General features: G+C 40.5%; 1 protein-coding gene across 5 annotated transcripts in view; it reads right to left on the bottom strand.

Annotated features, from left to right (window-relative positions):
- The window catches only part of ATP8A2 (ATPase phospholipid transporting 8A2), a 663,684-nt gene that overhangs the window by 31,266 nt on the left and 613,781 nt on the right, over nucleotides 1–18,637 (bottom strand). For all 5 annotated transcript variants that reach the window (XM_048846098.2, XM_048846107.2, XM_048846083.2 and 2 more), the window contains 2 exons: nucleotides 12,438–12,526; nucleotides 3,499–3,603 (listed from right to left, as the gene is read on the bottom strand). In XM_048846098.2, coding sequence (XP_048702055.1) covers nucleotides 3,499–3,603; nucleotides 12,438–12,526 — 194 coding nt within the window. The remainder of the gene's footprint in view (nucleotides 1–3,498; nucleotides 3,604–12,437; nucleotides 12,527–18,637) is intronic.

The raw sequence follows: 18,637 nt of genomic DNA on the forward strand, positions 1-18,637 counted from the left end.
CTGGTGAGTAAGGGCAGAATTTTGCCCTTAGTATTTAGGTCATGAATAAAAATGATTTAGGTTCTAGAAACTAGTCAGATGGGGTTAAGATTAAGACGAGTTTAATGTAATCAATGAAGGGGAGCTGTTTAATTTTCATTCATCTCAAACATTACAACTACAAGTGTGTTTCGTATAGATATTCTGATTTTGGATACTTGTGCAAGACTCCCACTGACAGGTTTCAGAGTAGCAGCTGTGTTAGTCTGTATTCGCAAAAAGAAAAGGAGTTCTTGTGGCACATTAGAGATTAGCAAATTAATTTGAGCATAAGCTTTCGTGAGCTACAGCTCACTTCATCAGATGAATGCATCCGATGAAGTGAGCTGTAGCTCACGAAAGCTTATGCTCAAATAAATTGGTTAGTCTCTAAGGTGCCACAAGTACTCCTTTTCTTTTTACTCCGACTGATGACACTGAGAACCTACTCAAGGCCAGCGTGTAGTCCATGGTGCCATCCTACCCAGCTTTTAAAAACAAAAACAAACCCAACTGCAACCCAGAAGATAATTTGTGCCCCACTCCATAATGCCATGTGCACTCATGACTTCATGTGGTTTTTGAATCCCTTGCCGTTAAGCTGAAAAGTTTGTAATATCCAGAACGTGCTTGCATAAGTGTTCATAAGTCCCTCTCTTATCTTTAATTGGGTGTGAAGTATTTTGTGATACTTTTCTGTGAAAGACACTATACAAAAATAGTGTACACCACATGGGATAGGAAAGCAGATCCTGATGACAGCCAGCTTATCTCCCAGCACTGCCTAAACAAAGCATACATCTAGTGGCTATGTTTTCAGAAATACTTCCAACAAGTGCTAACGTTTACTTGGAGGGAACTGGCAGTCCGGCGCAGTTTTAATATAGCTTTACCCACCGCACTAGAAACAAGTGGACTCTAGTTACTCACTTCCCTTCCTAGGTAGTTCCAGGGTAAACAGAGATATCATGCCATCAGTGGGGGCACCCAGCAGGAGCAAGCAAAGGAGCACAAATCACAGTGCTCCTGATTCCCAGCAGCCCTCAGGAAATTTAAAAAAACCCAAAACCTATAGCCAAATGAGATAGACTGCAGCTCAAAGAAATCCCCAGTATGCCTCTTTCCCATCTCCCTCCCTTCCCAAAGGACCAGCACATGATTTCAAGCAGGTGTGAAAGAGCCAGCAGACAAACAAAGGAGATAAAAGACATAATTCCAAGGAGCACTCAGGAGGCCACATCATAAGCATGACACACCAACCTCTAGCAGACTGAGGCACTCCACCATTATCTACTTCACAGATGGACCACCCAGAAAATCTGGGATCAATTAGGAGGGAGAAAAAAAAATGCATGGGAGGGTGGGGGGTTGGGAAGGAGGGCCAGGAGGATTCCTTACATCATCTCCATGCAAGCGTTTCGAGACTGAAGTGAATCTATATGGAGGAGGAATGCAGATTAAAGTGTTTGCAGTGAGACTGCAATAAAATAAAAGGCTATGAAAACATGCGACATCTGAATGAATTACAACACAGATGGTAAATTTACAAAAAGCCACAACAATGTGTAAACATAAACAGGGAAGCCGATCAAGTTCTAGGAGACATGTGCACATAAACAGCTTAAACTCCAACTGCTTCTTGATGACTATTAATGGTATTTCCTCCTGGTTTCACAACCCAAGGAGGCATTATGCAAAGACAACAGTTTTACTTTCCCCCCTCTATTGGTGTCAATAACAGGCAGTTAATTTTGTCAGTAAAATGCAAACCAACATAACTCAGAAATACAATTGTGTATTCTGTACAAATACATGAACCACCCTCACAGCAGATTCCCTAATAGTTTAACAGAACTGAATGCCTGGGGGCTGAAGACAGCTTGTTCTCAGAGGAGTGCTTTGGACCCAATTCATTCCACTGGTCCAATAGGATTTGAGATTGTTGACTTTAGTTCACAGTGCAAAGCATATATCTTTAAACAAGCTTTTGTCTGATTTTCAACAGGGCTGAGCACGTTCAGTTCCCACTGACTTCAAGGTGGTTGCTCAGCACCACTAAAATTTAGGCCATTTTTATTTAGGCATCTAATTTTAGGCTCTCAAGTTTCAAAATTTTGGTCTGAGCCTTTTACTTTTGTTGACTTTGCTCACTAAAGTTGCTTATTCATTTTAAATGATTCTAGGTTCACCCTAGCACCTTTGCATGTGGCTGCAATTTATAAATAAAACCATACATTTGTAGTACTCAAAAGCAGCAAGACAGAAAGTGACTCACTGTTAATTAAAATGACTCCTACATATTTTGTTTTTTTTTTCTTTTTGTTTTGTATTATTTTTCCTTCGATCTTGATCCCTGAAACTGAGATCTGGGCACTAAGGACATATTATACAAACATATTAGAATTCATACTAGGGAATCTCTAAAGCTTTTCAGTGTATTAGTCATGGTGGCAAATTCACTTCTTGGCAACTTGTGACTTGGTAGGCACTATCTGTAGAGAAATTAAGCTGAAAATTTATTATCCAGCTTGCCTCAGCAGCAGCTACAATACGGCAATTAGTTTACCTTAGAATAGACATCAAAGACTCAAAGGATGACCTTGCCCTGGAAGAATGAAATCTTTTTAAAAGCCCCATTCCACTCAGTTTGCTAGTTTATAAGGTTTGCTAAAATCCAGTTTAATGATCATGTAGTTTCTTAGCAGGTCATGTGGTGCCATATTGTTTAAGGAACACAAGAATTAGTTATAAACCCTTTTTGAACTCAGAGAGCTTTCCGATTTGCTGAGGCAGAGCCACTTTCTAAAGACGTAAATGAAACTGTCTGAAGGAAAAGCCTCACTATGATTTTCTTTAGCTTCTTTCACACCAGACAAAAGTTCCCACACAATATATACGCTCCCTTACAATGAAGCATTTAATAACAGCAATACGTTCAGTCCATATGGCATGGCTAGAAGGGAGAAGCGCATGTGACTATGCTGAGAAGTCTGTACTCACAGCCCTGTAAATTAAAGATGAAAAGTGAGAGCACAAAAAGCTGTGAGGTCAGACTAACTGGGCCAGGTACCAATGCAGACCTTATTTTCTGTTTTCCATTCCGCCTTTTAATGCTGGCCTAAAATTTTTCATGTCCGGAGTCATAGCCAACCTTTTTTCTCATCCGAACATTTGATCAAAACTCCTGATACCATCCAAAATACAACAAACTTAGTTTAATCTGCTCTGGCGGCCAAGTGGTAGTGGTACATGCCATCATGAAGAAGATCTGAGTTGGAGTCTCAGATTTGGCTTTATGCAGCAATAATACAGGAGAGATGAAGTGGAAAAGATGGATTTAAAAAAAGACGTGGGTGGATAAAATTGAGGGGGATACTTAGGACCCCACCTAGAATTAGGTCTGAATGAAAAAAGAAACTTGGGGGTGAGGGTGAAGGAGGAGAAATGTCTGTTCTTTAAATTAGGATGGAATTGCCCCACCTCTTTCCATTACTATCACGAAGCACAGCTTTTCCCAGTTCTTTGGTTTTGGTTTCCAGCTCCTGAACCTGCTCCAGCAAAGTTTTATGGTAGGTATGCTTGGCCCTGTATTACAAGGAAAAGACAAAAAACCAAAAACAAAACACACATAAATGTTCACATGGCTGTAAAAGACCAAATTTCCTTCTCAGACAAAAAAGGCACAGAGCCTTTGATTTGGGAAGATTTGAGAAACAAGGCAATGCAAGAGTGTACAAGCACGGCAATTAGTCCAGATTCATAATATCTGGGTAATGTTACGTGAAAAGGGCAGAACTGAAAGACTATAAACTCAGTATAGTTCATCTTCTTTAACAGAACACACTGTTTGTGTAAAACTGTGCAGAACTGCTGGACTCCAGAGACCTGACACCACTGCCATGGGACTGCTCAAGACCCGGTCATCCAAACAAAAGAGCAGGGTTTCACTGAATATTCACTGAAGTAAAGCATGATTCCGTTTTGTCCTTTGAGCCATACATTGCAGTGCACTGAAAACCTGATTACAGTCTCAGATAATCATTGCCATTCAAACCTTCTAATTTTGATTTATGAGTATTGTGACACTGCACCCCAAATTCTTCACAGTGATATTATTATGATATGATTATAGCATAATTATGGTGTGTTTTATGCAAGATAAGTCATGTGAGATGTCACTGGAAAAGTTATGATTTGCTGAATATGATTATCATATTTGTATGCATGTATCATTTTTGTATCTGAAGTTATGAATATTGACTATATATCTGTATTTCAAATGTAGTTACATCTGGGTGACACCCACTAGACAAGATGCTTTCTGCTTAGATAGCTGGTTGGGAAGGGCCTATTCAGGGCAATGAGCCATTAGGGGAAACAATAGGCCTTAGGAGAAGCTTAATCTCCCACCTGGTGAACCTTCTTGGAACACTCCAAATAGCCTGAAACTAATGGCTGCTATGACTCTACAAGGACATGTGACCAGGCCACATGATTGTAGACTCCATCTTGGGATGGTCAGTATTTTTCCACAAACCAGTCTGGGAACCAAGTTTTGAAACAAAAGGTTCCCACCATATGCTAAAGCTATATAAGGCAGGGAGTGATATCATCTGTGGTGCTTCACTCCCCACCCTAGAGGACTCCTGAAACATTTGAGGAACAAAGACTGAACTGGGGGAAGTGCTGGACCCTGGCTAAAGGGATTTCTAGCCTGTGTATGAAGACCTGAGAAACCCAAGCTGTAAAGCTAATGCAACTTGTGCCTTAAGAATCTATAAGTCTGCCTGTACCATCAGTTAGGCTGAGAATCTGCTAATTCATATCCAATCTATTTAGTATATTCAGCTTAGTTTGCATTTTTTCTTTATTTGCTAGGTAATCTACTTTGATCTGTTTGCTATCCCTGATAATCACTTAAAATCTACCTTTTGTAATTAATAAACATATTTTATGTTTTAATCCAAACCAGTGAGCTTTGACTGGAGTGCTTAGGCAAAATCTCTGCTTGGTTATCACAAGTGTGCATTGTCCTCTTCACATTGAGGGAGAGGAGGACTGAGTAATTAAACCCATATACGGGCCAGATTTGACCAGAGCAGAACAGTACTGCTCTGGGGTCTAGGCTGGGAAGCTGGTGGTTAGAGAGCCTGTGTGTAACTGCAGCTGGGTGTGTCCCTACTGTGTGAATGCTGTTGAAAGTGACGTTGGAGGGCTTTGCAGCTTATCACAGCAGTACAGTGTGAAAGGGAGCCCAGGCTGCTGGGTTAGAGGGCTCAGTGCTACCTCAGTTCCAGGTGGCAACCCGGGGGGAACCAGTCACAAGTATTTCCAATCTTGCTAGACTTAAAAGATGCTTCCCTCCCCAATCAGCTTCCAAAAATAAAGGAACAGGACTGGCTGCATCCTATTTCCCTGGGTTTGGCATGCAAAGAACAATTTTTGTACCACAAGCATAACTAGAATTTATACATGCTTGGGTCTCTGGAGTAAAGAGACTTGGGACTTGTTTCAGGTCTCACTTACATCATCATTCACTGGCATCACTCCTGAATTATGCTTGTGTAAGTAAGGGGAGAATCTAGCCCTCTATCTCCATATTCACAAAGTAATTAAAAAAAATCAGGAATATCTTTCTCCAGGAAAGTTTCAGCTTCCTCTTTTATGTCACTTAACAGAGGAAGAGTATCCCAGGAGATAATATTGATTTATATGTGACAGCAAAATACACTTGAAACAAAATGGAGTCAAGTTGCCTGAGACACCAGTATAGACTTGAAAAGATAAATTATTTGCCTCTCAGTATTAAAATGCTATGTTCCAATTCCAGAGATGGCAAAGACATCCTAGGCAGACAGATAGATGCAATTTACACCCAATAATCCAAAACGTATTTTTAATCTGTCTGCATTATGGGGAGACACTGATTGGTGTATACCTCACTAAAAGGTAACCAAGATACATTCATATTGTTAATTCCATGATTTTCATTATTCCTCCTCCTAAAAACCCTCACTACTGCGGACACGAAGTCCTTGCTGATAATACAGGTACTGTTATTTATTTATTTACTTATTTTTAAGGACAGCATTTTCAAAACTGACCTCTAATTTTGCATATTCAATTTTAGACACCCACGGCTTGACTAAGCAGCCACAGCTCTCAGTAACATAAATGGTGCAGGATCAGGCCCCAAGTCTCAAAAGTGGAGGGACCCATAGTGAATGGCCACTTTTGCAAATGTGGGCCTAAATATAAAAGAAAAGGCAGCTAGAGAATAAAAGGTTAAAGAGGAGGAATATGAGACACTGTAAGGAAAAGGAAACTCACATAGTATTAAAGACTACAGTCCTACCAACATACATCAGCACTGTACTTGAAAATAGAAATAAATGCACTCAAACCAAGAGAGGGATAAATGGCTTGAATGGTAGCATGGACATATACTGATAGGCAATAAAAATAGAGTAATGGGAACATTTTAAAAGTTGTATAGTTTCAAGAATGTTATATTACTTAGAACTGCACAAAAATTAATTAGATTTTCAAGTTACTGTGGCTACTAAGACTAATAATTAGACTCATTCTCTTCTTTGAGTACTGAAACTTTAGACAGTTTTTAGGAGATAAAGCCTGCTTTAAGCTTTAGGCTATTAACTCTTATAATCTTTCCAATTGACTTTGCTTTCACATTCCTCTTAATTTGACTAAATATGTTAAACCATTGACCTTGAACTTATCTCCTGCCTTTTAAAGAGACAATATTGAGTACTGTAGACCTGAGGAGTTTTAAAGTCTAAATAAATTTGGAACTTTACAAATCCTTCAGATTTCATTTCATATACAGAGAAATCTGGAAAAGTACAAACTATCCAATCTCTTTGAAGACTCCATGTTCATCTTTTCAAGTTTCCATTCACCACAAGAGATTACAGAGATGCTTTTCTTTTCTCTCCCCAGAGTGAATACTGAATCCAGAATGTAAACATAATGGGACCTTAGCAACAGAGAGTCCAATTAGTGAAGTACAGTAAAAGCAAGCAATGCATTGAGAAATGTCACAGTATGGACAAAATATTGTTGCTTTGCAGTCTGAGAGCATCAAAGTCATTTTTAAGTAATACAAAATGATGGACTATGTGGGTACTGCATCCTGGCTGGATATCTAGAAAGTACTGATACGAAGCCATGTCATTGTCATATTATTGGATAACTTCTTGGAGTAAGGACCTCATTAAAACAGACAGTAATGGCGGGAATTTAGTATTGGTAAAAGAGGCTAATGATCATCCATCCATGTGTTTCTAAAGAATAGCTGCTACAAAATGAAATTTATTCTTCAGGGCCTTACCCTACTCCAACTGAATTCAACGGAAAACTTCTCATGGACTTCAGTGGGAGCAGGGAGAGGCACTTTGCCCAACTGCTTTTTTCAGAATGGCAGAAATTAACCTTTGAAACAGGAAAAGAAAGGGACAGGTCCCGGCTGTGCCTTGTACTTCACAAAATATCCTAGCTCTGGGATTATTTCTCATTACTATGAAATCCCCTGTTCCATATTATTGGTTAGCAGACAGTGGAAGTGTTGTAGAAAGACAGGTTTTCTTCAAGAATGCTAAGAAAGTAGAACAGAAAAGCATTCAGGGCTTAACTGAACATTTTAAACACACCCCCATGTTCAGAGTGGTGCAGAGCCTCGTTATCCTAGGGAAAGAGCTGGAGGAATTTTGGAGGCATGTGTCTACAGAGGCACCCCAGTGGTGTTCCATATTCCCTTCCTGAACTCCATGCCAGCTCTGCCATGGCCACACCTTCTTCCCCTCTGAGGTGTTTTGTGTCCCATGGGCACAGATATGGAGCATTTTCTGTGCTCCAGGGATTTTATCTGTGCCCAGCTGCTGCTGCAGAGGGATGCAAGGAAGGAGGATGCGGAGGGGCTCTTTATGTTCTCCCCTCATCTGCTCCACTGGCAGAGCAGATGGACTCAATCTGGCCTTAAGAAGGCCTAGATCTTTTACGCATTTCAAGATTTATTAATTAATGGGTGACTCCTGGAAAGTCTGACAACAACACTAAATGATACATAGTTCAGGAGCAATATTAATCACTTTTGTCCTCTTGTCCCAATTCACTACAACAAATTGTTTCATCTAATGATTCCCATGTATCCTTATAGGCCTGATTCTGCAACCCTTGCTGGTGCTGAGTAGCAATTACTCACATAAGTAGTCTCAGAGACTTCAGTGGACCGCTCAACTTTGTAAGTGCTTCTTATTGGAAGAGTTTACTCCCGGGAGAATTCTGTGCCACTGTGCACACACAGAATTAATTTCTCCTGCAGATTTTTTTTCTCTGCAGAATATAGATTCTGCTGGAGAGGTGCTGCAATTACACTTTTTGCCCCACCAGGGGCTGCTGTAGTGCCAGAAGAGAGGGTAGCCAGCCAGAGAGGCTGCATTCCTCACAGCAGGGCCCGGTGAGGAGGCACTGGACAGACAGAATGGGGCACACAGGGCTGCTGGGGGTGTGTGTCACAGAATGGGGTTCAGAAGGGCTAGTGGGGGGGAACAGACTGGGGTGCAGGCTCAGGAGCTAGTGGGGTGACAGCATGAGCCAGGGGCTGAATGGGAGGGGGGTTGCATGGCCACATGGGGACGGGGGGTAGGGAGGCTGCAGGGCCACGTAAGGACAGGGGGTAGGGAGTGCAGGGACACACAGGGATGGGGACAGATGTGCCTGACTGAATGGGAGAGGCAAGGGGTCAGGCAGTGTCTGTATGGGGTAGGCTCCCCAATTCCCTAACAATCCCTCCCCGCCAAAAACCTCCCTGTTCCATACTTCTCCCACCCACACCCAACAACCCTCCAGGTTTGCTCTCAGACACTTTCCGTTAGCTTCTCCATTACCCTTGACTCCCCCAAGCCTTTTCACTGCTTCTGAGGGGTGTGGGGAATATGTTTCTGTATTGCAGTTTAAATGAATTACTCAACGTTCTGTATTAATATGCCTAGTAAGGAATCTATGTGTCAAAAAAATAAATCCTGATTTTTTTTTGGTCTCTATTGTTACAGACATAGTAGCTGACAGGTATTTTGAAATAAATTACCAAAATAGTTGAAACAGACAGGATTATATTGTGTCATTTTGACAAATAAAATATGCAGAATTTTAAAATTCTGGATGCAGAATTTTAAAATTTTTGGTATAGAATTTTTAATTTGTTGGTGCAGAATTCCCCCGGGAGTAAGAGTTGCAGAATTTGGACTTTTATAAGAAAGAAACAACCCTGTAGATTTCCCAAAGCTCGAATTAGGAAATTGGGTCCAGAGTTAACAATGGGATATTAGAGCCAAGCACTTAATAGTAAGCTTCCTCCTCTTTCTGAAAAGAAAGGAAAATTTTCCACATTTTCTTGATTCAGTAAAGAGGTTTCAAGCACAGAGCTGCAGGGAACATGGGAGATAAGAGGTATGTTGACAACTGTAGCCTACATAACAAAGGAAATATAAAACTAGCTGAAACTTGCCAACATTACACATTTCTAGAATGGGATACAATGTCCCAGTTTAGAAATAAAAAGATTTGCATGGGTCTGGAAATATGCTTGTTCTTGTCCCTTTCAGTATTCTACCAGATGTAAACTGTACTCTGCACTTACTCTGTTCTGGCAGCATTCTGTACTGAAATTTAGCATATGTCTTTTGGGTCACAGGAATGCCCTTTCTGTGGACATATGTTTCATGTCCAAAAGGAACTGAAAGGGGTAAACTCCATGACCATGAAAAACCAGAGCTTCTGGAATTTTATGTCTGACAATGGATTCTGCTGAATTATAGACAGAAGCATGTAGCCCCTGCTGCAGAAAAAAGCTGTCAAGTCCCTCTAATTTCCAGGGGCTTTGGTCATAGCTCAAGTTTTGCATGGCAAGCCTCTTGAAAAGGAAACAGACCTTTACTCCTTGCATATGGTAGTGCTGATAGCTGTGTCATTTCATTTATCCTAGTTTAAATGTTAATGGTGTTAATTTTACAGCAACGTCTAAAAAAATCTTGTTTGGGATAACAGATTCCTTGCTTAACATTGATAGGGTCCTCCTGTTTAAAATCTGTTGGACAATACCAAGTAAATCAATCTATGTTTGTCTAGTGAGCTTCTATGTACATTCTATGTACAATTCCTGGTCTGAACTCGTGAAAAGACACTGTTGCTGAAATCTCACTAAAGAATATACAAAGAAGAATTATTCAGGCTAAGTCAGTAATAGACATTTAATGACTAATAGTTTCTGATGACTGGTCCTTTATAAGATTTTACAATTCTTTAGTTATTCCTACTGAGCACTGATAAGAAGAGAGGGCAACTTGAGGACACAAGTTTATATAATGTCTTCTGCAGTTTCCACAGTATGCATCCGATGAAGTGAGCTGTAGCTCACGAAAGCTCATGCTCAAATAAATTGGTTAGTTTCTAAGGTGCCACAAGTATTCCTTTTCTTTTTGTCAAGACAAACATTTTCAAAATCAGCTTGCTAACGTTATAGACACCTAAATCCATATTTAAGCCCGGTTCCTGCAAACAGTTACATACGTATGTACCTTTAAGCATGAGAATAGTCCCACTGAATTCCAAGTGGGTAAAATTAAGCAATGCGTAACTCTGTGCACGATTGGAGCCTTAGTCACACTAATTAACTGACCAGATTTTCAGAGGTGAAAACCAGGCCACTTACATGCCTTACTTTAGGTACTCAAGTTTGACATTTTGGCCTCAGTAATTGTTGGATTTGTTCTACCATTTTCAACAGAGAAGTCTCATTGAATACAACAAAAATGTCTATATTAAATCATATCAGTACAATGCCCATATTAAATCATATAAGGCTCCAATGGAAATGTTATATTACTGACATTAGGCTAGGGATGGTAATGCAGCTCATGAAAGTTAATCCAATGAACTTTAATGGAGAGAAAGGAAATATTTATTTTAATTGTTACCGATTTTTGGTAGGCAAGTACAATTTAATTTTGCATTACTGTCGAGCCCACAGAAAAACACATTTACAGTATCTGTACATGTAGCCTGATTTATCCTTTTATATTGACATTTGAGATGTGTGTGCATGTTGGGGAAGTTGTCTTACTTTCTACTGTATTTTCTTGATTCCTTCTGTACCTTCTGCTCTTCCTCCTAAAGAGGAGACTTCCTAAACTGGCCAGGAGCTTGATCCAGGGTGTACAGATTACAGGTTATGAGGCTTTTACCTTATGGCTTTGTGACAAATTACATATTAACCTTGCTATCCTCCTATTCCACTCCAGTGAGGATCTGCAATACTAGCCCCAAGCCTGGAAGGACCCTGGGCCTTCCTCTGTAGAACGTAGTGAATTATTGAAGTACCTTTAATAAGGAACATAATGGTAATGCTTTCTTCAGATCATCATTATTCTTCTTCAAGCAGAAAGGCGCTGCTAATATAGTGATACAAAACACTATTTCTATTCTGAGTCCATGAGAATCACTTAGTTTAGGCTGATTATCGAGAAAAAGAGCCTAACAGATCTTAACAGTCACGAATATGACATTTTTGGAGGGAAGAAGTGGAAACCTGATAGCTTGAGACATTTAAAACTAGACTAGACAAAAACACCAGTAATTCTACAATAAAGAACAATCCTGCTTTGCAACGAGATGGAATAGATGACGAAATCAGTCTCTTTCATCTCTAAGTTCTTTGAGTCTCTTACTTTCCTCAATGCTTCCAACTCAGCTACGCTTGATCTTTCTTGTGTGAGGGAAGGAGTCATTAGGACTTTCCTCCAACAGTCAAGTCCCAGAACTATTGTCCACTGTCCCAAGTATGTCCAGGAAGCCTCACTGTGAAAGGAGAGGCCTAAGAGTAGTTGACAAGCCAGTGGGTGTTTGTAAGGCAAACAGACTTAAATGGCCAGACAAAATACAAAATAATTACCTATATAGAGAGCCACTGTTTCTCTGCCTACAAATTAATGTACTGTTACGTTCCACTTTCTGAATATCTAGCCAAAATGAATAAACTTGTGGCCCCCCTTAATGCAGACAGGACATCTTTGGGGCCTGATGCAATTGGCCCTCAGTTAGAGGCATACAATGCAAATAATCACAACAAGAAAGACCTTTATTGATCACAGTGAAGCATGTATCCTTAGAAAGTACTTCATGGATATCTTGGCTATTAATCCACTTATATTGCTTGTGTTATTACAGATGGTGAACTCACACTGCTTTTGAGTTAGAGTCACTTTTGCAGAAATGTCACTATAATTTAGCGTTCAAATAAAGTGTTAGTAGTTGTGTGATTGAAAGAAATGGAACAGAATGAACAATAGATGAAGAATGATTTCTAAAACAAATATAATTACTGTTGTATCCTTTAAACTTACGCTCTCCATGCCACATCTTTAACAAGGCACGCAGTGGGCACCAGAAATAAACCAAGCCAGAAGTATCCACATCTCAGAACCATTCCTGCCTATGAAGAAACAGAAATAATTAAGGGATGGATCAGCTTCATGTCATACTGAGTAGGTGGTTGTTTGAAAAGAATAAGTAGGTGACAACATTATTAAAGAGGCATACAGGGCCTGATCCAAAGCCTATTGAAGTCAATGAAAATAATCTCATTGACTTCACTGGGATTTGGATCAGGCCTATAATAAATAAATGGTAATGATACTTTACATTGGTATCATCCCTTTCATTCCAAAGGATGTCAGAATGTTTTAGAAGTACACACACAAATCATATCTTATTGCTAAGCCCATTATTGCGATAAATCTGTGAATCCACCTATCCACACAGGTATATATCCACATACGTAGAGCCATGTGATGTAAACCGTTGACCATCTTTCTTGCCCTCTGCCTACTAATCCTTCAGGACTCATTTGAACATTCCAGACCTCTGAGCAGCTTCAAATAGCTGTCATTTAAAAAAATCATCAATTGGCCACAGAAATATTTCAGCCTTTTCACACTTAAATATGGAATTTCCTCTCAAAATGTCTCCTACCTGAGACCCAGGATGGGCCAGATTCACACCTGTCCCCATGACAAGTTTTTCATACCTTCTAATATTTCACATCCTTGCAGGGTTAGCAACAAAAGCATTATAGTTTGGACAGAGTTATTTCCAGAATTCCAATGGGGATCAGCTCTCACATCTAGCCCTGGAAGCCTCCAAGATAAATTTACTCAAAGTCATGGCAGCGCTATTTACAGACAATCTATTTTAGGTAATATTTAGAGGTTTTTTATGTCTCCCCTCTGAACCTTGTACATTTAGACTAATGGTAACTAGGAGACCTCACTACAGGTGGGAGGGATACAAAAAAAACAGTTGCTATAAAAATATTGAACTAAATGTGTTTTTCTATAGATGTGACATATATAGAATATGCGATGGTGAGGTGTGGTGTAAGGATTTTAGAACTTCTTTGGGAGGAGCTGCATAACTCATTTGTTCTCTCAGTATTCAAGAATGATGTTCCCATTCCATATTTAATCTTATAAACCTTTATCCCACATTATCTCGTATGCTATGCAAAATACCCACACACACACGTGCACGCACACATATAGACAGACACATAAACGCCTCTTATTTATTTACCTCTCTAAGGCATCCAATGGCACCTATGAGAGTAGGATCTTGGTATGTATATAGACAGACTCACACAAATGGAAGAGCAGGCCCACCACTGAAATGGAGGCATATTTGATTTACCTATGCGACACCACTGCTCAACAATTTTGGGAAGAAGTGAAGAAGAATATTGTGTGTAACTGAAACATCAGGGGTACTTAGGTAGAAGTTGAGAGTGAATTTAGATATGCATGGAGTGTAAAAAGAACATAACCTCTGGAATTTGGACTTGTGATAAGAACTGTAGGATTTTCAGTTACACTTGGTGGTCAGGATCTTCATCTTACATTTCAGTAGAAAAACAGTCCTCAAACCATGCAGAAGCACTGGATCACTATTAAGAATGAAGTGAGCTGTAGCTCACGAAAGCTCATGCTCAAATAAATTGGTTAGTCTCTAAGGTGCCACAAGTACTCCTTTTCTTATTAAGAACATAAGAATGGCCAATGCCAGGTGCTTCAGAGGGAATGGGCAGAACAGGTAATCATCAAGTGATCCATCCCTATCACCCATTCCCAGCTTCTGGCAAACAGAGGCTAGGGACACCATCCCTGCCCATCCTGGCTAATAGCCTCCATGAACTTATCTAGTTCTTTTTTTAACCCAGTATTGTTTCTGGAGGGAAAACAGCCACACATTCAACTGCTAGTGTATCTTCTTATAGCACTTGGAGTTCTTCTTGGTCTCTCATTATTTGATTTGTTTACAGGTGGTCATATCACAGTGCAAGTATAGTTAGCAACAACTTGTCCCTTATTAACACTGGTTTTAGGTAGGAGTTCCTGAATTCATTCATCAGTTGTTGGATGTTAAATCCTCCACACTATTTCTGGACTGACAGATTAGTGGTAAATCTTTTACTGCAACAGAGACTAAAATATACCCAGTGCTAAAGCATTTATGGGATTTATGGATACTTTGCCACCCACTAGAACAGGAAGTAAACAAATTCCAGTCTGAGAATCAGTTCTAGGCTATTTGTGATCTTTCATTCCTGCTTTCAGATTAGAAATACTTGCACCATATGGCCAGTTTTGAGGTGTGATGCTTATCTAGGGAGGGGAAATCCCTATAGCCTATTATAAACCCAAAGGCTGAATGACAGGTTTCAGAGTAGCAGCCGTGTTAGTCTGTATCCACAAAAAGAACAGGAGTACTTGTGGCACCTTAGAGACTAACAAATTGCATTATGCTCAAATAAATTTGTTAGTCTCTAAGGTGCCACAAGTACTCCTGTTCTTTTTCCAAAGGCTGAAATGTAACATAAACAAACAAACAAAAAGTACTGGCAAAATACCCTTCTAATAACCTTTTTACTTTGCCTTGGGTTTGCTCCTGCAGTCCTTGCATGATCCTGCCATCCTTGCACATACTAGTATTTCTTACTTACGTGAATATTCCCAGTGACCTCAGCTGGACTACTCACACAAGTAGGGACTAGTGCAAGCATTGCAGGATGAGGACTCATATTCCTTTCCTAATATTTGTGCTTTTGATATTTTATGCTGTGTCTTTTGCCTTCAGTGGTGAATTTTGCCTTGGTGAAGTATTCTTAATATACAGAACAGTCTGAGAACAAATTAAATAGAAATTTAAATATAATTATTTTACAGTCTTGTCAATTTAATTAATGGTTATCATAGGTGGCAGGTATAATAGTCCAGAGAAGGCTTCGCAATCACTGTCACAGGATGCCAGATTGCGGGTTTTTACTTATTATTATGCGCTATGCAGTTTCTGGGGCAGCTGAGGAGGTGGTATCCGCTATTCAGCTTCCTGGGTTCATCAGTAATCTCCCTGGACTCCATGGGGGGCCTGGCCTGAGGGCGCAGCATGGGCGGGGCCATGCTAGGCTGTTTGGGAAGGCACAGCCTACCCCTGCCTATGATACCTACGGCCCATGACTAACAGTGTTTTGTTCTAGTACATCAGAATCAGGAAGTCTTCCAAACAATCAGTGGGGCCACTGGACAGTCGAGATACTAAAGGAGCACGCAAGGAAGACAAGGCCATTGCAGAAAAGCTAAATGAATTCTCTGTATCAGTCTACACTGCAGAGGATGCGAGGGAGATTCCCACACTTGAGCCATACTGTTTAGTGACAAATCTGAGGAACTGTTCCAGATTGAGGGGTCAGTAGAGAAGACTTTGGAACAAGTTGATAAATTAATCAGTAATAAGACACCAGGACCAGATGGTATTCACCCAAAAGTTCTGAAGGAACTCAAATATGAAATTGCAGAACTACTAACTGTAGTATGTAACCTATCATTTAAATCAGCCTCATTACCAGATGACTGAAGGATAGTAATACAATGCCGATTTTTAAAAAAGGGTCCAAAGATGATCCTGGCAATTACAGGCCGAAAAGCATAACTTCAGTAGCAGGCAAACATATAGTAAAGAACAGAATTATCAGACACATAAATGAACACAATTTGCTGTGAAAGAATCAACAAGGCTTTTGTAAAGGGAAATCATTCTTCATCAATCTTTTAGTATTTTCTGAGGGGTTCAACAAACATGTGGACAAGATCAACAAACAAGGGACTCTAGTGTACTTGGACTTTCAGAAAGCCTTTGACAAGGTCCCTCACCAAAGGCTCCTAAGCTAAATAAGCAGTCAGGGGGTAAGAGGAAAGATCCCCTCATATATCAGTAACTGGTTAAAAATAGGAAACAAAGGTGGGAATAAATGGTCAGTTTTCACAGTGGAGAGAGATAAACAACAGAGTCCCCCAAGGATCTGTACTGGGACCAATGCTGTTCAACATGTTCATAAATGATCTGGAAAATGGGGTAAACTGTGAGGTTGCAAAATTTGCAGATGATACAAATTTCTCAAGATAGTTAAGTCCAAAGCTGACTGCAAAGCCTTACAAAGGGATCTCACAAAATTGGGTGACTGGACAACAAAATGGCAGATGAAATTCAATGTTTGATAAATGCAAAGTAATGCCCATTGGAAAACATAATCTCAACTATACATACAAAATGATAGGATCTAAATTACCTGTTACAACTCAGGAAAGAGATCTTGGAGTCATCATGGATTTCTCTGAAAACATCTGCTCAGTGTGCAGCAGCAGTCAAAGAACTAACGGAATGTTAGGAACCATTAGGAAATGGATAAACAATGAGACAGAAAATATCATAATGTTACTGTATACATCCATTGAACTTCCTCACTTTGAATTCTGTGTGCAGTTCTTGCTGTCCCATCTCAAAAAAGATAAATTAGAATTGAAAAAACTACAGAGAAGGTAAACAAAAAGTGATTAGGGGTATGAAACAGCTTCCATATGAGAAGAGGCTCATCTTAGAAAAAGATGACTAAGAACGGATATGATAGAGGTCTATAAAATCATGAACAGGTTGGAGAAATTAAATAAGTGTTATTTACCCCTTCACATAACACAAGAACCAGGGGTCACCCAATGAAATTAGTAGGCAGCAGGTTTAAAACAAACATAACGATGGACTTCTTCTTCAAGTAGTGTCCCTGTGGGTGCTCCTCTTCAGGTGCACATAGGCCTCTCATACCCTTGATTTTAAGGCCCAGCTGGTCTTAGTTGGGGTTGGTCCTGCTTTGAGCAGGAGATCGGACTAGATGACCTCCTGAGGTCTCTTCCATCCCTAATCTATGATTCTATGATTCTATGATTACAGGAACCCATACTTTGACAAAGACCCTCACCCAAGTCAGGGATGATGGAATCAGTCCTTGTACAACCCCCTCCCTGGATGTTCCTCCACAGTGGCCATACTAGGGTCCTTGGGCAGCATATTGGCAGTAATTTGCCATATCTGCACCATGAAAGTAGAGTCTCCTCCACCAAACCCCCAACATGAGGAGACCTTTGAAGAACAGGCTAGGGGGGCAGACAAGGAGTCTATCCCTCAAACCCCTATTTTGTCTTTGTCTCTGGATGAGGCAGTCATGCCTCCACCTCCATCGATCGCTGATGATTTTTATCAGTTCCAGGACCTTGTGAAGAGGGTGGTGGACTCTACCAAGTTGCCTCTTGGGAAGGTTAAAACATATCACAATCTCCTGCACATTGTGCAATCATCAACACCCACCCGGATTGCACTACCCATTGATGAAATGCTCCTGGGTCCAGCAAAAACTGGGTGGCAAACTCCTGCCACCCAGGGCCGTCCCTAGCTATTCTGGGGCCCTACGCAGCCCCCACATGGGAAGAGGCGGAGCAGGGGCTGGAGCAGCACGCAAATTTCCTGGTGCCCTACGCAGCTGCGTACTTTGTGTATGGGTAAGGCGGCCCTGCTGCCACCCAACCGCCAACTTGTAAAAGGGCAGATAAGAAATGTTATGTTCCTCCCAGGAACTCAGAATTTTGTTTTTCCACCCCTCCATTCACAGCTGTCCCTAAGGACAGACAGACAAATAGAGGGGAACAACAATAGGTGATGTATATACAAGTCAACTTGATTCACTGTAAACAGAATGGCAGAAATGGGTATTTAAGGGTATGTCTACACTGCAATAAAAAAAACCATGAGCCCAAGTCAGCTGACCTGGGCCAGCCAGGGTTGTGGGTCTCTTATTGCAATGTAGATGTAACCCCAGAGGAATAAATGTGGACAAGGAAGGGGTCTTACAGACAGGTTCACAGAGGTTGTACCAAGCTGGGGTGACTGTGTGGCTTGCAGGCAATTGTGTGAGAGGCTGACAGGTAGGCAGGCAGGCAGACAGGTAGGATCAGTGTCAAAGATAGGGGGGCAGAGGAATTGAATAATTCAATTGTCATTGCACATTTTATTTATTCACAATGAACAAATAAAGAGCACAACCACAAGCAAAAGCATTTAGTTTGACATTCTTGGGAGCACACAGAGAATTCACCTTAATTTAACTGATAAAGTTGATGACTTAATCATAACCAATGTCATGGGCAGCGGGTGGGCCCTTCCTTCA

This window comes from Caretta caretta, chromosome 1, assembly GCF_965140235.1.
Source record: "Caretta caretta isolate rCarCar2 chromosome 1, rCarCar1.hap1, whole genome shotgun sequence".
NCBI classification, from domain to species: Eukaryota; Metazoa; Chordata; order Testudines; family Cheloniidae; genus Caretta; species Caretta caretta.